This window comes from Callithrix jacchus, chromosome 13 (assembly GCF_049354715.1).
Source record: "Callithrix jacchus isolate 240 chromosome 13, calJac240_pri, whole genome shotgun sequence".
NCBI classification, from domain to species: Eukaryota; Metazoa; Chordata; class Mammalia; order Primates; family Cebidae; genus Callithrix; species Callithrix jacchus.
The window spans coordinates 31,589,479-31,611,580 of record NC_133514.1 but is presented as its reverse complement, the minus strand read 5'-3'; the positions used below and the strand labels follow the sequence as shown (position 1 = coordinate 31,611,580).

Here is a 22,102-nt window from a genome sequence, read left to right as displayed (position 1 = left end):
TGTTGCCTAGACTGGTCTCTAACTCTTGGGATCAAGTGATCCTCCCGTGTCTACCTTCCCAAGTCCTGGGATTACAGGCATGGGCCACCAAACCTCATGACTTTGAATATGCATTTAAGAGGTTACGTGCTCAAAGCATATGGTTCACAGAACAACCAAAAATGCATGGAGTCTGCTGGAATTCAAATCCAGGTTCTGCACTTGTACAAATCACTTAACCTTTCATTCCTAAGCTTTCTCTTATCAAACTATGTCCACAATGTCTTTGATATTCCTCTCTTAAAGAGGTGGGGCTTAAACCCCTTCACCTTTAGCAGGTTTCACCTAAGTGATTCCCTTCTAATAAACAGAATATGGCAAAAGTCACAGTGTATGACTTCTGAGACTGTGTCAAAAAAGGCATTCTGGCTTCCTTAGTAGAAGCAGCTCCTGAATTACTCACTCTGAGTGAAGCCAGTTGTTATGTTGTGATAATATTTTTTAAATCCTACAGGGTGGTCCACATGATAAGGAACTGAGGCCTCTGGCCAAAAGCCATGAGTGACCTATCTTGGAAGCACATCTCCCAGCCCTAGTCAAGTCTTCAGATGACTGCAGCCCCAGCTAAAATGTTGTGATTCCAACCTTACGAGACCCTGAGCTAGACCCATCTAGCCAAATTGCTCCTAAATAACTGTTCATTGTTTTAGGCTAGTAAATTTGGGGTTAATTTGTTACATAGTTTTGCAAGGATTAAATGAGTTATTACATGTAAAATGTATAGATTTCAATGGTTGGTTCATAGTAAAGGTTCAGAAAAATGTTATCTCTATCAATGTGGCTTACAATGTTCACAAAGAAGATACATTTTCATGTATGAAAGGCAACCCTAAGTGAAGGTGCATGTGACTGTTACACACAGGCTTGAGGTGGTTAAGAGGGAAAATAAGTTTGCACACTAAAAGGAACTAGAAGCATTTTTCATATTATGGACCCCAATAGTATAACTCAAAATCTCTTCATTACCATCACTCTGTCTACCTTTGCAGAAGGCCCTGGGCAAACCCCACTCTGGCCAGCTCCCCACCATCCTGCTGCTCATGCATCCTTCTAAAATCTGTTTCTCAGTCAACTTTTGACACATCAGAAAAATCTCTCTTTTCATTCCATATTTGAGATTAAAAAAAAAAATCAATTAGAGCACAGTGGCTCACATCTGCAACCCCAGCACTTTGGGACACAGAGATGATAATTCACTTGAGGTCAGGAGTTTAAGACCAGCCTGGCGGACTTGGTGAAACCTTCTCTCTACTAAAAATACAAAACTTAGCCAGGTGTGGTGGCAGGCGCCTATAATCCCAGGTATTCGGAAGGTTGAGACAGGAGAACAACCTGAACCCAGGAGGTAGAGGAGATTGCAGTGAGTCAAGATTGTGCTGTTATATTCCAGCCTGGGCGATAGAGCAAGACCATGTCTCAAGAAAAAAAGAAAAAAGTTAAGTTAAAAATACCAAGACTTACAGGTTTAAGCACTCCGATCTTTTTATTTTACCTACTCTTTTTTTTTTTTTTTTTTTTTTTTTTTTGAGACAAAGTTTCACTCTTGTTGCCCAGGCTGGAGTATACGGTGGTGCGATCTCAGCTCACCGCAACATCCGCCTCCCAAGTTCAAGTGATTCTCCTGCCTCAGCCTCCTGAGTAACTGGGATCACAGGCATGCACCACCATGCCCAGCTAATTTTGTATTTTTAGTAGAGATGGGGTTTCTCCATGTTGATCAGGCTGGTCTCGAACTCCCGACCTCAAGTGATCCGCCTACCTCAGCCTCCCAAAGTGCTAGGATTACAGGCGTGAGCCACTGTGCCCAGCTTGTTTTACCTACTCTTGAGATAAAATAAAAAATCTGAATTATTTTCCTGAATAAGTTTCAGCATTCAAAGTAAATTAAAAGTATAATGTTCCTTAATTTCATAATATTCCTGATTTGTTTAATTACCACTTTTCATTGTAGTATGAGATCTTTTAGCCACTTTATATTTTGATTAAAATCCATACCTGATTGTATCTCATGATACAAAAACAATGATAATACTGGTGCTGGCAAAGATGCAGAGAAACAGAATCTCTTATATATATTGCTAGTAGAAATGTAAAAAGGTACAACCACACTAGAAAACAGGTTAACAAAGTATGCAATTTCCAAACAATCCAGCAATTGTACTCTTGGGCACCTATTCCAGAGAAATAAAAACTCATATTCACCCAAAAATCTGAATGGTTAAACAAACTAGATATATACATAACATGGAATACTAGCTGGCAATGAGAAGAAATAAACTAGTACAAGAGATAACTTGGATGAATCTCAAGGGAATTATACTAAATAAAAAAAGCAAATCTCTAAAGGTTACATAATACATCATCCCACTTGTCTAACATTCTCTAAAGCAACCTCAGGGATCTCTGTAGTGGGGACTTGTTCTGTAACTCTTTTTTTTTCTCTTTCTTTTTTTTTTTGAGACGAGTCTCCCACTGTTGCCTAGGCTGTAGTTCAGTGGCGCCACCTTGGCTCACTGCAATCTCTGCCTCCTAGTTCAAGCAACTCTCCTGCCTCAGCCTCCTGAGCAGCTGGGACTACAGGCGTGTATCACCACGCCCAGCTAATTTTTGTATGTTTTTGGTAGAGATGGGGTTTCACCATGTTGGCCAGGATGATTTCGATCTCTTGACCTCATGATCTGCCTGCCTCGGCCTCCCAAAGTGCTGGGATTACAGGTGTGAGCTGCCGCGCTGGGCCTTGTTCTGTAACTGGACTGTGGTGATGGATCCATGAGCCTACACATGTAACCAAACTTCACAGAATAAAATACACACACACACACAACTGGGGAAACAAAATTATTGGGTTATATCAACTTCTTGATTGTGACACTGTGCTACAGTTTTCTAAGATGTTACTATAGGCGAAAAAGAGGCAAAGGGCACAAGTGATCTCTGTTTTCTTAGAACTCTGCCCACCTCAGCCTCCCAAAGTGCTGGGATTACAGGTGTGAGCCACCACACCCAGCCCCATTAATTTTTAATTGACTAGATTCAGTAATTTAAAAGGCACCAGAATAACCATGACTCTCTAAAAAAAAATAGATATATCTCAATCTATAATTTTCCTGATTTGTTTAATCACTACTTTTTATGATAGTATAAGAAATCTTAGCTATATTCTGCTTTAATATCTATACTTAATTCCACATATATCTGACATAATATAGAAAATAAATAGCAAAAATATAAATTTAAAATATTTTGAAGCTAATACCAGAAAAAAGACTAAGAGGGTCAAACCTAGGGAAGTTCACAGAGCACAGATATACATTCAGGCTAGCAGGGCTTTGGTGAGCTCACAACTAAGAACCACCCACTATTCTAAAACTATTTCTACAAAAAAATCCATCCAGCCACTATTTAAAACACCACATGGCTGAAATTCAAAATTTTAAAACACAACCTATTTTACATTAGTTCCTTTCTCTAATTCACAAATTAGTTTACTTAACACTACAAAGCCCAGTGCTAATAATGAGTACTTTCAGTAAAAGAGCAAACTTCCATTTTTAAGTTGAGATATTTTTAAGTTTGGATTGTTAGTTTAGATTGCCTTTTCCAATTGCACGCATTTCAAATTTCAGAATACATTCAATACATTTAGACTACAATTAATATGCCCCAGCCTACTTAGTACTCTCCACCAAAGACATATTTGTTTAATCTGATAACCACCTAATTATGTCTGTTAACCATTTATGTGGTTGTATGAATCAAGTCAATATTAAATTTGTATGTTGCTTAGATGCATGTGTAATTAAGTAGAGAGACACAGCTAAGACTTGCTATGATGTACATTAACAATGTTACGTGCCTGCTGGAAACAACAGAACACAATCAATGTGAGAGGAAAAAAAGGGTGAGGTTTGTGGTTGAGAAATAACCTAGGCTAACACTATTATATGTGCTTTTAAATGGATCGAAAATATTTTTTAAAGTTTATTGAGATACTTAATCTAGCAATGTATAAATTTTAAATGACTATAATGGGAGGAAAAGGCCATTAAATTGAGGATGGTGGTTTAAGTCATGTTTCTGTTTTAAAACAGGCTGTTGGGGGGCTTAGGAATTGACCTTGCTGGGCCTCAGTTTCATTATTTATGAAATGAAAGTGTACAAGAGTTGATCTCCAAGTTCTATTTCAACTCCATAGGTATAATGAAAGGCTTTTGTTAAAAGCAAATAGGGGTCACAGAACACCAGTTGGGGAGACCTAGTTCTTGCCATTGAGAACCTGTCAATCAAGCCACTTTTCACCATATATTTATATTAACTTAAACTGTACAATGTATTTATGGTTTGTGTAATAATTAGAATGAAGCTGGGCACAATGTTCACACCTGTAGTCCCAGCTACTTGGGAGGCTGAGGTGGGGGGGATCACTTGAGCACACGAGTTCAAGGAAAGCCTGAGCTTCAGAGACCCCATTATTTAAAAAACAAAACAAAACAAAAACAGCTAGGCACTGTGGCTCATGCCTGTAATCCCAGCACTTTGGGAGGTCAAGGTGGGAGGATCACTTGAGGTCAGTAGTTCGCAACCAGCCTTGGCCAATATGGTAAAACCCCATCTCTACTAAAAATACAAAAATTAGCCAGATATAGTGGCACATGCCTGTAATCCCAGATACTTGGGAAGGTGAGGCGGGAGAATCACTTGAACCTGGGAGGCAGCAGTTGCAGTGAGCTGAGATCACACCACTGTAATCCGGCTTGGGGAGCAAGACTACACCTCAAAAAAAAGAAAAAAAAAGAAAAAAAAAAAAGCCAACATGCTGGGTGTGGTGGCTCTTGCCCATAATCCCACTACTTTGGGAGGCCAAGATGGGAGGATCGCTTGAGCCCAGGAGTTTAAGACCAGCCTAGGCAACAAAGTGAGACCCCCATCTTTATAAAAGCTAGCTGGACCTGGTGGTCTGTGCCTTTGATCTCAGCTACACAGGAGACTGAGGGAGGAGGATCATCTGAGCCCAGGAGGTTGAGTCTGCAGTGAGCCATGTTTGCATCACTGCACTCCAGCCTGAATGACTGTGAGATCCTGTCTCAAAACTGCAACAACAAAAAAGAATATTTCAGGCCACAAATTTAAAGAATTTGGCACAGAATTGCCAGTGTAAAACAAGATGAATTGACTGCAGAATTACTGATGTGCAACTAGTTCATTACAGACACTGACCTAACAGCCATGATTAAATCTGTTTTTTTTTTTCTTGTTAAAGAATTACTCAGCAGAGCATAGTGTTAAAGCACATGAACTCTGGAGCCAGACTGCCTGGATTTGAATACCAGCTCCAACACCAATTAGCTGATCAGTCTTAGATCAACTATTAATTGACTGAGTGCTTAGTGTCATCTGTAAAACAGGAAGGATAATAAAACTTACCTCATAGGGTTGCTAAGAGGAATAAATCAGTGAATATTTGTAGAACATTCAGAATAGTACCTGACAGACCTGCATGACCCAAGGTTTTGTTAAACAAATTCAGTAGGCACTCCATACATGTGGATTCCACATTATAGATTCAACCAACCACAGATCAAAAATATTCTGAGGAAAAGAAATGGATCTGCAGTGAACATGTACAGACATTTTTGGGTCATGATTCCCTAAACATTATAGTATACCTATTTACAGAGCATTTATATCATATTAGATATTATAATTAATCTACAGATGATTCAAATATACAGAAGGATGTGCATAGGTTATATGCAAATACCATCCCCATTTTATACCAGAGACTTGGGCATCCAGGTTTTGGTATCCTCAGAACTCCTGGAACCAATCCCTCACAAATACTGAGGGACTAATATATAAACTCCTCAAGTGCTACCTTGTAACACTTTCTGCTAGCAGGGACAGAAAAAAATATTTAACAAATGTAAATCAAATTCTAAAACTTAGGATTTCATTTAGCTGAAGATATTTTGAGAAGTTACTTATAATAAAATAGTGCTTCAATCACTACTAAAGAAAAAGAACATGACCACTGAACGAACTCTGTTACCACTAAAAAAATTAAACACAAATCATTCATTATTAATACTGAATTTCCAGTGTGAAATGCTTATTTATACTACCACCACCACCTTTCAGGAACTTGAAATTACTTTACAAAGTTTAACATGTGAATGAGAACATAGATTTATAATATATCTGTAAAGAACATAGATGTATAATATACCTATAAATTATAGATTTATAATATATCTGTATCTATATATATATTTATAATATATCTGTACATATATTTGAAAACAAAATATATTTTCCATTTTGTGAATTTCATACAGCTCAAGCAGTTTCCAAAACTATTCTCAACTGAAAAGGAATTCTCTCAAAATTGTCAGAACCTGGGGGCATATGAAGGATCTTTCGGAGTAGACACTACCCAGCCGTCAGTGATCTTTGGAACCTGGTATGACAGGCCAGCACTGGCCAGAACACAGGCAAAGATCTGTGTGGGCCAAACAGTTCTCACAGTGCCAGAGAATCTGTGTTTTAGTACAACCAAATAAAGATACAACAAACATCCCAGATATGCAGTTCTGTTGCACTTTTTTGAGACGGAGTCTCAATCTGTCGCCTAGGCTGGACTGCAGTGGTGCAATCTCAGCTCACTGCAACCTCTGCCTCCCGGGTTCAAGAAATTCTCTTCCTCGGCCTCTCAAGTAACTGGGATTACAGGTATCAGAAATCACATCCAGCTAATTTTTCTATTTTTAGTAGAGACAGGGTTTCACTATGTTGGCCATGCTAGTCCTGAACTTCTGACCTCATTAACCACCTGCCTCAGCCTCCCAAAGTGCTAGGATTACAGGCGTGAGCCACCGCACCCCGCCCAAAGGTTCTCAATCACTCTTGCAAGGCCACATCTAAGCTATTGTTAATTATAGGTAATTTGTTCAGATCCCAGTGAAAGAATTTCCAAATATTCTAAATCTAATAAAATATAAAATCTCATCAGAAATCTTAAAAGACTATATATGTGTATGTCAAACTACAATATAACCATTATTTTAAAAAAAACTTTTTAGTGTAGTTCATATCACACACCACATGCAATACTTTTCAGCTAATTGAAACTGTGTCAAAAGTACTACGGAGCCCGGGAATAAGAAAACAGACCCTTAGCCTTACACCTCATCCCTCAACACCGTTCAAGTGTAAGCAATGCTTAGACAACCAGCTACTAGTCCTTAGATGACCCTTTAAGACTAGCACAAGGATCCTTTTTTTTGCCCAAATATCTTCATCTTTGCTGGAGAGTATACCACTCATAGAAATTTTCAATTTTATTTGCAGTAGATGTTAAACAACAAATATCAGGTACATATATAACACACACACAGAAAGACACACATCTGGTTTTTAAAATGCATTTAAAAAAAACACCCACAACAAAATTTTTACTCTTTTGACCTCACACTCAACACTGACAGCATGCATCAGTTTCTTCCAACCTATCAAAACAAAATCCCCAAGCCTCTGGCCTTCGAATCTTCCATACATTACCTGGGTTCTACTGGTTCAGTCTTAATACCACTTACTGCTCATTCTCAAATAAAAGCCTTGTCTTTTATCATTATTCTTTGCCTCCAGAGAAGGCTTTCTTCTACTTTTAGAAGCCTAAATTAAACTCTCCTTCCACAAAGCAGTTTTCTCCAGTGCCCCAATTCCTTCTTTTTCTCTCCTGTACTCCTACTTCATTGTTTATAGCACAGGCAGGAATTACTGTTTTTTAATTGTTTCACAGGCTTACGTAAGTCCTTTCTAATTTAAGGATGGTATCTCATTCACCTTTAAGGAAAGTATGTCATTCACCTGTCATTATAACTTTTAATCAGAGATCTAAATTTCCTCAGACTGGGGATCGACATTTCCTTATGCATTGGAATGACACACTCACTCAGAGAAAGCCCTAACTGGATAGTATTTAAATTATTTAACAGAAATGGTTGGGAATTTAGTTGTAAGAGGAAAAGACTTCCTTCTCACCTATCCATCATAAACAATGATTTAAACCTATGAAATGATTTATAAAATACAAGAATTTGAGGCCAGGCATGGCCCCTACACATACACTCCCTAATGTATTCTGTAACAGTTCATCATTTTACTATTTTAGATCTTGTTTCCCCTACATGCAGAATAAATTTAACACTTGCCATCTTCAGGACATCATCCATGAAACAGACAATAGTATAAATTAAGTTAATGAATAATAAATTAATACTAAGTTCCAAGTATTTTTAAATCCTTGACAAACAATATTATGCAGTATTTAGTTACACACACTTGCTGGTTTTCAATACTAAACTAGCAATCCCGAGCTTCCTCTTTACTGCTCTTGGGGTAATGTATGTATGTTTAACAAAACAAAAGAGATGACATGAGCTCCAAAAAAATATAATCAGAAAGGTAATCTGCTAGGGGAAGGATCACACAATTCAGTATTTCTTAAATATGCTGGATCACAAGAATGCCCAGGAAGTCTGTTAAGAGACTGCTGGGGCTCCCTCCCAGAAATTCTGATTCATTTAATCTGGGGATGAGGCTTAGGAGTCTGAATTTTTAATAAGCAACATAGACGAATTTCCTGATCAAGCACATGTGGCAAACACTGATACAATCACAGGACTAAATCCACAGGAAGGTTTTCTAGCTTTAAAAGAACATACAAATAACATTTACTTGTACCTGCTCCCACTGAGATGAGATTATGGCCCTTGAAAGCTCCTATTGCCAAGTGCCACTGAAGATTGTTGGGAAGATTTTCCTGCCTTGGAGCAGAGGCCTTTCAGTCAGGCCCTGAGTGAATTTCACATAGGCGGAGAAGAATTAGACTATTTTGTGTAAGAAACAGATTTGCAATTAGATTTTATAAGGTACTTCTGCAGTTATTTAGGAGGAAATAACTAAATCTGTGTGTATACTAATGATAGCATGAACTTTCACTATTATTTACTGCAAATAATGTAATAAGAGAACACCCCGAAATTTCTGAGTAGCTAAAAGCTGGATTTTTGCCGTTTTTGTTTTGCTTTGGAAAAGTAGAATACATGAAAAGCAGATCCATAAACCATCAGCGATTAACGTTTCCTACTTATAAAGAATTATAAAGCAAAGCAATTCACATCTGTATTTTCATGTTGCATTTTATTGATATGTAGATTCTGGGCCGGGTGCAGTGGCTCACGCCTGTACTTCCAGCACTTTGGGAGGCCCAAGCAGGTGGATCACCTAAGGTCGGGTGTTTAAGACCAGCAGGACCAATGAGAGAAACCCCGTCTGTACTAAAAATGCAAAATTAGCCGGGCATGGTGGCGCATGCCTGTAATCCCAGCTACTCGAGAGGCTGAGGCAGTAGAATCCCTTGAACCCAGGAGGCAGAGGTTGAGGTGAGCCGAGATTGTGCCTGGGCACCAAGAGGGAAACTCCATCGGAAGGAAGAAAGGAAGGGAGGGAGGGAAAGAAGAAAGGAAGGGAGGGAGGGAAGGAAGAAAAGAAGGAAGGGAGGGAGGGACAGAAGGAAGGAAGAAAGGGAGGGAGGGAAGGAAGGAAACGTAGATTCTGATTTAGCAGATCTAATGTAGGTGCTTAGAGTTCTTCATTTCAAACAAGCTGTCAGATACACAAACCATATCACAATATTCTACATAAATTGTTACTCAAACTTTAACATACATAAGGACTGGAGGGAGAGTATGATGGCTATTTAAAGTGAAGAATCCTGGATACTCTAAGGTTGGGTCCCTGGAATTTGCCTCTTTAGCAAGGGCTCCAAAGGATACTGACAGATCACAAACTGAGAAATACTGCTACAGAGGTCACAATGAATTTACAACGAAGGGGAAAGACGATATGTATACCAGGTAACCATACTTCAGGGCAGTATGAGAGAGCCTGTTAAGAATGGTAACCCTCGATTTGCTCTGAAAGTCAGGATATAGTGACATTTTCAGAAGGCAATCTCCAAGGAAAAGATTTTGGAAGTTCTAACTAGCAAACAATAAATATTAAATGTGAAAAGGTCCGTTTTTAGACATAAATAGCTTATCTCACATGACACAAACAAATGCCAAGAGTTAGCCTCTCGACATTCTCTGATATAATAAATGGTTCTGAATTAAAGCTAACTGTCCCGGTATATCCCCTGTAGTAGAGAACACTGTAAACTCAGTGATTGGCAGGAATTTGAGGGTAAGGACCATTTGGCACTCTTCCTACCTTACAGAAGTCAAAGATGACAGAATTACATGAACTACACCAAAAAACGAGAGTTCATCTCTATGAACTCAATAGTAGTATTTTTAAAAATTCTTGTAGGGGGCAGAGGTCAGAGAGACAACAAATATACTTGCAATGATCATGTCCTTCTGGTGTCTGGATAAAATACCAGCAATGAGTATCTGCCACCTAGTGATATTCTACCTCCCAACACCCCTCAACTCTGGTCCTGCCCAGTGATATCTCATCTAGCATTTTATTTATTATGGTTTGGATGCCTTCTCTGTAAATGGTAACACTGGATACAATCATCTCTGTACATCAAACATCAGTTATTCATTGCTTCCAGTTCTCCTGTACCTTGAACTTTACAGACCCCGATTTCTGGCCACCTATGACAGCCCTCAGGAACACCCATATTTTTCATAACTAAGGACTGATGATGTAAAATGCCATGTTTCATCACCACCTTCCTCTTACAACCTGTTCAGCCTTAGAACCTGTACTGATGATCTCAGATACACAAATGCAGCTTTGTGAAGGCATCTCACAAAGGCAGGTATAGTGATACGAAGGACAAAGCACTTGACACGAAAGTCCTGTGTTCCAGTACTAATGACCTTTGACTGCTGCTTCCTCCCTAAAAGGTGCCATCTATGGATGTGACATCCTTCTGAGGGACACCTGAAATGATACTGTGACTGAAATATAAAAGAAACACAATCATTATAGAGTGGTTTCAGGCTAATAACAATTCCTGGAATGACACTGTTCTAGTTGCCTACTGTCATCCAGTCCCTAAAAGATGGGAGAGATTTGGGAGATTCGTTACAATTTGATATTTAAAAATGAAAAAAATCTCCATGAGTGAATTTTGCCCCTGAAGCCTGTGCAGTTTTCTGCAGTTTCTCACTTTTCTCCATTCTTAGCAGTATATCCATCACCAACAGACTGTTTCCTGCTGGGAAAAAGTCAGTAAAACGGCAGTTTTCCCTGAGAAAGACACTAGCCCCATTCACACTTCTAGAGTGCCTGAAATAATGTGAGCTATTCCAAAGAGAAAACTCTTTGGGGAGCAGAAGGCAGTGGAGATAATAATCCATATCTCTCAGAATCTCAAGTCAGTTCCTGTGCAAAGCACTGTTGCTTTGCTTGACAGACAACATTCACATGACCTACACTGAAACACCCACTAAATAATGAAAGACATCTCAGTCTTGCCTCAAAAACAAAACCCCTTGAGTACAGACCCTGTGTAAATGGCTGCAGCAATTCTTGATAATATGTCATTTTACACACAAAGTTTATTATAAACAGAACAGTCAATGACAGGATATGACTCAAAGATTTTAGCATGGAGAGATAAGAGAAAGAAATCTTCCAAGTCTTAGGGCACTGAAATGGCAGGTGTGAATCTATAGACCTCAGGAGCCCAGGACACTGAAATGTGTTGTGGTCCACCCACTTCAGCTACAGAGCCAGTTACAAAAACACTGCTACAATCCAGTACCCACAGACTGCACAAGACCCCGGGATGGAAACATTTCTTTGGCATGCAAAGTAATTAAATATTCTACCTCCAGGGCTTTTCGAGGAGTTTATTTTTTCAAAAGAATTAAGATACTGGCTAGTCACCACATTTGTTGATATTTTTTACTTATTTTAATATATATTGTAGGATTTTTACCAGATATGTCTCTGCCTTTCATCAGTCAGTACCACAAAAGGCAAAGGAGAAGTAATTTTATTCTGAAGCCTCTTTATTTTTAAATCAAAGCCCTTCCCTTAGTTTTAAAAAACACACATACCTTTTTTTTTCCCTTTGCTTTTGGACAATGGGAAACCAAAAGCCACAAACAAACAGGTCACTGCATTTACCTGTTCTTATAAAAGAGAGTACCAGCTTTTAGAACTCGTTATTTTTTCATAGTCATGCAGCTCTGGAAATACTATGCAGCACTTTATGAGATGACTCTTCTCATTCAGGTGTCATGAATTCCAAGGCAGGAAGTGGGACTGAAAGCCTGGACGGCAGTGAAAGCATACTACCACGGTTGCCACTTGCTCATGACCTAGGAGCTGCCAGTCAGTATCACAGGTACTGACTCTATGTGGAGTGACCTCCCATGACGTCTTTCCCACCCTCCTCCTCAAAGTTCAGTTGTGCGTTTAGGGAGTAAAAGCAGAACAGATACCAGGTTGAAACCATCCAATGTTTCCACCAGACTGAAACTAAGCCTGCCTGCTAGTGAATACCAAATCTAAGATAGTCCATCTATAAATCTACTTCGTGCTGCATTGCTTAATTATGAATTCAGAAACTAGCATGCAAATGATTAAATAGTCAACCTCCAGTTTTTTTAAGCAATTTACTTTTAAATGAATACTATAACACTGACTAGTTACTGTGCTCTTTGATTTTTAGTGTCTATTTGTGGTGATCTATAATTTTAATCCATTCTCCCATCCCCTCATTTTAAGAGGAAAGTTATTTGGGAAAAGGAAACCATGCACTAATTTATTTTAATGTGGCAACCTGCCTTCCATCTGTGAGCACTGTAATACCTTCATTTGTTTAAAAGAAAGACAAACGTTTCTTTAAAAAGGCTTGGAGCCCTGCTTCTAAACAGGACATCCCAGTTGACTTGAAGTGTAACTAAAAATAAATTATAATTTTTCAAGATTTTCTGTTGAAACCAAATTCTAACCATAAAACTGTAGAATCTGGGCCTAAAAGAGGTCTTATAAAACAACAGAAAACTACTCTGTGAAAGGCAAAATACCTAAGAGGCCATTGGAAGAGCAGAAAACCTGGCCTCAAGTCTCATAGGAGCAGCAATGCACCTCCAGTGAATCACCTGAGGCCCAGTTTCTCCTTGTGTGAGGTACAGGTGACAGTGCTTGCGTCTGTCTCCATTTAAGAGGAGGTGTGGGCCAGCGCAGTGGCTTGCTCCTATAATCCCAGCACTTTGGGAGGCTGAGGTGGATGGATGACCTGAGGTCAGGCGTTCGGGACCAGCCTGGCCAACATGGGAAAATCCCATCTCTACTAAAAATACTAAAATTAGCCAGGCATGGTGGTGGGCACCTGTAATCCCAGCTTCTCGTGAGGCTGAGGCAGGGAGATTGAACCCAGGAGGCGGAGGTTGCAGTGAGCCATGGTTGTGACATTTACTCTCTAGCCTGGGCGACAGAGTGAGACTCTGTCTCAAGAAAAGAGGAGGTGTAAGGAGGAGGATCCAACCAAGAGCTGGGAGGCAGCAAGAAACAGGACGTTATTCAAGTTGCTTCAGGATATCTGAATATAAGACTAAATCAGGAAAGATCATGTTAGAGTTTCCTAGTATTTTAACAACAACAAAATCCAAGATTAAAAACACTATAGTTTTCCTTTTTGTTTCTCTTCTTTCATTCTAAATTAGGCCCAACAAGTATTGAAGGAATACATGCCACAGTGGGAACCGTTCAAAAGCCTGAGAATGTACAGTTAGCATGGCTGTCATCCCTGTTTACCCTTGCAGAAGTTACCTGTCATTTTCCAGTATTCCTAGCTATAAAATGTAATATGCCAAACTCCCAAAGTTCTAGGCCTGACTTCAACCCCAGGGGCTGAGTAAGCAAGCTAGCCAGGACAGCAGTTAAAAGAAATGAAAGACAGAAACGTTTCCCACATGGGTATGGTCTCATGTGGGACCATTTTGATAAACTGGATATAGAGATGAAGAATATATATAGTTGTATAAAACTTGCCAAACATACTACCAAGAATTTTTTCTTAAGAAAGAGAAAAAAGGAAGAAAAAGAGAGAAAGAAAGAAAAAAAAGAATGAAAGAAAGAAAGAGGAAGAGAAAGAGGGAGAGAGAACGGGAATCTTGCTCTATTGCCCAGGCTAGAATGCAGTCTAAAACTGGGTATTAAAAACCTCTTTTATGCCAATAAATGTGCTTAACAATAGAGACAGGAAGGAATTAGGGAGGAAAATAACAAACAAGAAGCCAACCAATATTTCATTTAAACCTGTGAAATGCTATGCAATTGCTGAGGGGTGATTTACTTCCAATTTTATGGTCACTTTTAGAATAGGTGTGATGTGATACTGAGATAAATGTATGTTTTGTGGATTTGGGGTGGAGAGTTCTGTAAATTAAGTTTATTAAGTTTACTTATTCCAGGTCTGAGTTCAAGTCCTGGATATCCTTGTTAATTTTGTCTCGTTAATCTGTCTAATATTGACACTGTAGGGTTAAAGTCTCCCATTATTATAATGTGGAAGTCTAAGTCTCTTTGTAAGTCATTAAGAACTTGCCTTATGTATCAGGGTGCTCCTGTATTGGGTGCATATATATTTAGGATCGTTAGCTCTTCTTGCTGCATTGATCCTTTTACTGTTATGTAATGTCCTTCTTTGGCTCTTTTGGTTTTTGTTGCTTTAAAGAATTTTATTACATGAACTTTTAATCCTGAATCCAACAGATACTATGTTCTATTTCTGTCTCCATTTAATAGGTAAGGAAACTGAAGTTCAAAATAACTTGGTTCAACCGAACTAGAAAGTGACAAGAGCCAGGATTTGAATCTTAAACAAGACATGACTCCTGAGTCAAAGAGCTGTCAACCATTCCACCTATTTCTACCCACAGCTCTCTGTATACTTTTTAAATTTTTACACATTTCTACTGGCCATTTTCTCTTCTTCATGCACTGCTACTTTGATCTTGAAAATCTATCTTGATAGAAAGCATGCCTTGACTTGAATTTGAAAGGCAACATAGTCAAGACTGGAGGGGATGGAAAAGGACCTGGTTTTAAGACTAGTACTGAAAACAAGTGGGAGAGCTGATCTTGAAGCCAACGGCAGGAAGAGCAAAAAGAACACATGCATCTGCCCTGCAAACATCTTGGTGTTTTTCACGTCAGTTAGGCTGTATACAAGCACACAGGAAGACCTCACACATGCTTCATGTTAAGGGCATGTGAAAAATGTCAAATACAGGTTAACTCTTCTAATGCTTAACCAACATATGGCTAATATGTTGAATTCTAATATTCTAAAATTCTAAAAGAATTATGTGAACATTATTTAAAACAAGAAACCTAATTTATTTTTCTGTGTTCCAGTCTGAATTAAACAGTGGCCACTACAATCGTAAACCATCTCCATAATTTTGTTTATTTGCTTCCCGTGTCAGAGTCCTCTTAACTTTTAACAGCACATGTATTCTCACAGAGAATATTTAGGAACACTGAAAGGACGGGCTATAGATTGCTGAGGCAAGAGCACTAAGAGGCTTTTAGAAATCTCCTGTTTATATCAAAGAGCTGTCTATAATCCATCATCTAGCAAAAAATGTAATCACAAATGAGATAGTGTGACAGTTATGTATTAACATTGTTTTAAAATTCCCTAAATTACTACACATCATTTTTAAAAGGAGTTAGATCTACATTGCTGATATAGAAAGTCTAAGATTCATTGCTAAGTTAAAAAAAAGATGCAGATACAATTTTGCATAGACAGAGTAAAGTTCTGAAAATATTTCAATGAAAGGTGAATAGACTTTTACTTTCTCCCCTTTGTTATGGAATTCACTTTATTTTTTATCATAGGTTTCACTTTTTAATATAATAATGTCTCCTTACGAAGTCTTTCCTAAATTAAGAATTAGGAGATCTTTTTCTCCCTGGGTAACAGGCTGGAAAGAAATACTTCGCAGGGATGCTCAAGACTGGTGATTTACAGATCCCAGCAGCTGTATAATGGAGTTCAGTCTTTTTCTTTTGTCAGATGTTTATAATGGTAAGTATCCAAAATTTACAAAACACTGCACTATTCACACTTTACTACTGTAACTGCTAGCTTCCTCCAATATCTTCTCTCTCCATTTTCCACAGTAATAAACTTCTATTGTGCAAATGATTTCCTAAATTCCCTTGCTAGTTAATACTAGCAAGGTTAGTACCCTTTATCCAAAATGCTTGGGACCAGAAGTGTTCAGCTTTCAAATTTTTCCATATTGAGGGATATTTGCAATTACACTTTCGGCTGAGCATTCCCTTTGGGCATCATATCAGTAGTCAAAAACTTCCGGATTCTGGAGCATTACTTTGGATACTCAAACCATATTGGTAAATTCTGGCCTATGGTGTGGATAGAAGTGATGCCTGCAACTTCTAGGTTGTGCCTAAAAAGGTATGCAACAAGATCCAAAATAAAATAAAGAGGGCTTTTCTTTCTGCTTTCTCATTGTCTAGAAGATGACTGTGAGAACTGGAGCACCCTCATCTTAGACCTCACTCATCTTAGATCATAAGATGACAGCTACCTTTGAAGACGGCAGAGAATCAAAACAGAAAGTCAGCTTGGACAATACATTGAAGCCCCATCTCTACCCCACCATCTGCCCTCATGCAAAAAAAAACAAAAAACAAAAACCAGCCAGGTGTGGTGGCATATGCCTGTAGTCCCAGCTACTTGGGAGACTGAGGTGGGTAAATCGCTTGAGCCCAGGAGCTTGAGGCTAGAGAGAGCTAGGATCATGCCACTGCACTCCAGCCTAGGCTAAGAAGCAAGACCCTGTCTCCAAAAAAAAAAAAAGTCTGATAAATGTAGCTACTTTTCATACTACTTGGGAGGCTAAGGTGGTAGGCTCACTGGAGCATGGGTGGTGGAGGCTGCAGTGCGCTACGATTGCACCACTGCACTCCAGCCTGGGCCACAGTACAAGACCCTGCTTCAGGAAAATACATATATGTATATATCTGTGTATTTCTATCTGTGTGTGTGTGTGTGTGTGTGTGTGTATAATAAAGATAACTGATGAAGGAATGGCAAGGAAAAGGAAAAGATTAAAACTCCATTGTCGGCTTTCATTCTGCAGAAAAATTTTTTAAAGAAACTAATAGGTTACTAATTTATGTATAAAAGTGGAATTTATAGTTCTTCAGAGATCAGTCAATAAAATAATCTGAAGATGTTATTCTTCAGAATTATCTAAGTAGCTCTGTACTACAGTTTCTTCTGTCAATCTATCTTACACAAGGATAGTAAGATTTACCTTTAGATTTTAACTTTGTCCTTCAGAGTTTCTGCTTCCAGTTCTGGTTTACCTTTTGAAAAGCATGTATTTTTCTTTCAGCCATTCCCACACTGCCCTTCTTAATCAGGCTTAGACTGGGTAAATATGTGTATTAAGTAGAAAGAGGATGAAATGGGTCTAATTATTTTTCACTGTAAGAACTGCAGTATATTTTCAATACATATTAATGGATCACAGGATAAAATGTACCAGATCACTAGACTTTCAGGCCAAATAACATAACACAGCCATGAACTCACATAAAACATCAATCCCACAGTCCTAAACTCAGAAGCCACCTCTTTTGGGTAAGAAAAAAAATCTTAGAAGCATTTAAATTGCCTAAAATGTAAGAATGTCTACACCATCATATTCTGGAAATAATCCATTGGCAGCAAAGCAGATCAAAAGATTTAGATGCACAGAGTGGCAAGTCAAGGCTGAAGTCACAAGTCACGACAAGAGGAAACATTTTAGAATTTACTTGAAATCTTTGAAATAGACATCTTAAACTGTTCAATTGTTTTGACTAGGCAAGCAGGAGTGAGAAGGAACATGGAACTTTTCTGCTCTGCCTTGTTTTCTCTTGTTCTTTTACCATGGGAAAAACAGACCTGAAACCCAAATGAGGGAGTAATATGCAAAAAATACACACAAATAGTTACATAGGCCTACACTACATCCACTTTAAAGCACTATGATTTAAACTACTCTTTTAAATAATGACAAACTAGTCATAAAGTATAGGAAGAATTCAGTTTTGCACATAACATTTATAGGGTGCTTACTATATGCCAGGCCCTGTTCAAATGGTTTACATATGACTCCACAACCTCTAATCCACAATTCCAAAATCTAAACGCTCTAAAAGCCTACAGTGGTGAGTCTGGGAGGAGGGCAGTGCAAACTCACTGGGTGGCAAAACCTGATATGAAGTGATGTTAAACTATTTATAGTTTTAACTTATCCCACTTAGTGTATTATTCATGTTTCATTGCAAAAATATTAATGTGCTTAATTACTATGTGCTACCTTAGACCTCACTATATTATGTTACCAATGCGTTATGTACTATGTTGTCTTTTACAATCTGAAAGAGGCCAGGCGGGGTGGCTGCTCACACCTGTAATCCAGCACTTTGGGAGGCCAAGGTGGGAGAATCACTTGAGGCCAGGAGTTCAGACCAGCCTGGCCAACATGGCGAAACCCCATCTCTGCTAAAAACACAAAAATTAGCCGGGCATAGCGGTTCGCCCCTGTAGTCCCAGCTACTAACGAGGCCGAGGCCAGAGAATTGCTTGAACCTGGGAGGTGGAGGTTGCAGTGAGCTAACTGCATTCCAGCATGGGCCACAGAAACAGACTGCCTCAGTCAATTATCAATCAGTATAAAATCTGAAAGATTTTTAGGCACATCTGGCCCCAAGGATTTCAGATAAGCAACTGTAAACCTGTATTTACCCAATTACCCTGACCACAACCCTGTAAGATAGGAACTATTTTGCAAATAAGGAAACTGAGGGTAAAGGAACAGGTCCAAAATCAAAACAGCTGGTGTTAGAGCTTGATTTGAACTCAGGCAGTTCAACAAAGCCTGGGCTCTTAACTACTATTCTACACAGCTTTTTTTCCTATATCATGCAGATTAAAGACTTTTAATTTTTATAGCCATAATTACTGAAAACATTAGTGCAGGGCACCATTTAAAAAACCATTTAAAATAGATTGCAGAGAAAAAATATTAAGTATTACAGTCTAGGAGAATATAGACTTTGGGCAAACGGATTCCAGTATTTTTTAAAAAGGCAGTATCCACGCAGCATATTCCAGATTCAGGTTCTTTTTACATCACTTAAAGATTTTAAATTTTTTTTAGCCATAATTACCAAAAACATTAGTGCAGGGCACCATTTAAAAAACCATTTAAAATAAGACTTCAGAGAAAAAAATATTAAGTATTACAGTTTAGGAGAATATAGACTTGGCAAACGGATTCCATTATTTTATAGAAAGGCAATATTCACGCAGATTCGGGTTTTGGAGAAGTTGCGGGGCTTGAGGTGACTCTGTCACACCTGGTTTTCCGTACCAAGGAGGCACTGGCAACGCTGTGGACAAGAATACTTAAGCACGAGCTTTTTGCCATTGCTCCATCAACACAGGGTGGGTATTTCAGGGGAATTACTATTAATTCCACAGTTATTTTTAAAAAGTTACAATGTTGGCCGGGCGTGGTGGCTCAAGCCTGTAATCCCAGCACCTTGGGAGGCCGAGGCGGGTGGATCACGAGGTCAAGAGATCGAGACCATCCTGGTCAACATGGTGAAACCCCGTCTCTACTAAAAATACAAAAAATTAGCTGGGCACGGTGGTGCGTGCCTGTAATCCCAGCTGCTCAGGAGGCTGAGGCAAGAGAATTGCCTGAACCCAGGAGGCGGAGGTTGCGGTGAGCCGAGATCGCGCCATTGCACTCCAGCCTGGGTAACAAGAGTGAAACTCAGTCTCAAAAAAAAAAAAAAAAAAGTTACGATGAGTAAATATAATAGAAGTCACAGCCCCAGGAGGGAGAGTTTTTCGCCACGTCTTTCTCTAGCCTTTCCCTGGAAGCCCCAGTTCAGGCATTGGTCACCTGAAATGTCACCCTCTCACCTTTCCCCATCCCATCTGAGGAAGTTTAACAGATCTCTTACAGGTAGGGTGGTTCTCGGTGCCCTTGCACTTCCAACAGCAGGTTTGGGCCCAGACGACTCACCTGGCTCTGCATCATAATGGCGGCCGGCGTGGGCCGCGCGACCGGAAGTGCGGACACACAAGGTCGCGCACCTGACTCAGCTTCCCCCACCTCACTTCCCCACGCCGAGGACTCAGCTGCAACCGGGCTCAGTCAGACGAAGGCGAAAGAGGAGATGCGGGCCCCGGGAGGATGAGACCCACCTGAGCAAAACAGGAAGCATTCCAGGAAGACTGCGGGGGTGGGAGAATGCAATTAAAATGGAAAGGCAGTGACTGGCAGCGAAAGTTCACAGAAACAGAAGATAACACACCAGAAACCCGCATTCTGGAGCTGCCACGGTTGAGGGTGAAAAGAGAGTGAATGAGCTGAGAAAAACCTGCGAGGCTCCAGGATGCTACCAGTGCAACAAAACTAAGGGCTAAGGTGAAAAGCGATGGAAACCTGGAGAGGCAGGGAAGAAGGAAATAGAGTGTAATGTTTTATTTCATGGTTTGGGTTAATTTTGCCCGTATCACCAAAGGGAACAGCTAGCATGGGCAAGGGCCAAGAAATACTGTTTAGCAAGACTCTCTATACAAAAAGAAACAACAAAATAAAAAATAGGCTGACGCCTGTAATCCCAGCACTTGGGGAAGCCGAGGTGGACAGATTGCAAGGTTAGGAGATCGAGACCATTCTGGCTAACACGGTGGAACCCTGTCTCCACTAAAAATACAAAAAATTAGCCAGGGGTGGTGGCAGGTGACTGTAGTCCCAGCTATTTGGGAGGCTGAGGCAGGAGAATCGCTTGAACCGGGGAGGCGGGGTGTGCAGTAAGCTGAGATCGCGCAACGGCACTCCAGCATGGGTAACAGGGCGAGGCTTCATCTCAAAAAAATAAATTATAAAGTTATTTCTGATATGGTATTAAGAGAATCCACAAATAAAAAGTATTGATGGCAGATAAATCAGAACATTACTTTTTCTATTTTTAATTTTTTGGAGGGTTTGTCTTTCAGATTGAACAGTAAGGAAACATGTTGATACTACCCAGTGTCTGTAACAGAGGAAGTTAGGCAGTATTAGAGAAAAAAAAAATGAATCACTGGAGATAGCGGAAGGGATCTACAACCTTATCCATCTTCTTGACTGTACAGTCTCCGGAGCGTTTCCATTAATGGGCGAGAAACATCCCAGTGCATTGTACACCTGTTATTTGTAAACTCCTGTGACATGAATAATGCTTTCCTCACAATCTGTTCTACTGAACTTTACTTTTTTCTAATAATTCTGCCAAGTTTGAGATTTGCAATTTTAGCTACCATGATGTTCCATTGCTTTTCCTACGAAGGTTAAAAATTCCCATACAGACTGCTGAAAATCAAGAAGAAACAATGATACACTGCACTAGACCCATTATAAGTTTAAAACAGTGTTTAGGAGCAAGTGAGAGAAAAAAATTTTAACTGCAGCTTTGTAGATCGTACACAAACCTCACATTTGTGCATCCCCTGGCACTCAAAGTTATTTGATCAATATGGTTAATGTTAAAAATGAACAATTATGGCCACTATCAAAAAACAAAACAGTCCAGACAGGGTAGCTCACTCCTGTAGTTCTAATGCTTTGAGAGGCTGAGGCAGGAAGATTGCTTGACTAGCCTGGGCATCATAGCAAGACCCTATCTCTACAAAAAGTAAAAAGCCAAATAAAAATATAAACCAGCCAGGGGTGGTGATGTGTGACTGTTGTCCTAGCTAGTCAGCTACTTTGGGAGGCTGAAGCAGGAGGATCCCGGCACTGCACTCTACCCTGGGTGAGATAGTGAGAACCTATCTCTTAAAAAAAAAGTAAGTTAAAAAAAAAAAATTAGTGTTGGTAAAGATGGAAAAAACTGGAACTTTTATGAACTGTTGGTGGGAATGCAAGCTGCTGCGGGGAACCTCAAAAAATAAAAAACAATTACCCAGTAGTAGCAGACCCAGTGAGAATGAAAGAATTAT

General features: G+C 39.4%; 1 protein-coding gene across 11 annotated transcripts in view; it reads right to left on the bottom strand.

Moving 5' to 3' along the window:
* Nucleotides 1-22,102, bottom strand: part of RBPMS (RNA binding protein, mRNA processing factor) — a 190,834-nt gene that overhangs the window by 112,928 nt on the left and 55,804 nt on the right. For 2 of the 11 annotated variants that reach the window (XR_013525604.1, XM_035270234.3), the window contains exon 1: nucleotides 20,139-20,187. The exons of 8 other annotated variants lie outside the window; for them this stretch is intronic. Coding sequence is in view for 2 of the 3 variants with exons in the window: in XM_035270234.3 (XP_035126125.1) it covers nucleotides 20,139-20,153 (15 nt within the window). In the remaining variant the exon portion in view is untranslated. Of the gene's footprint in view, nucleotides 1-20,035; nucleotides 20,188-22,102 lie in introns of those variants that run through there. One more of the 11 variants, XM_054243820.2, reaches the window with a different exon arrangement.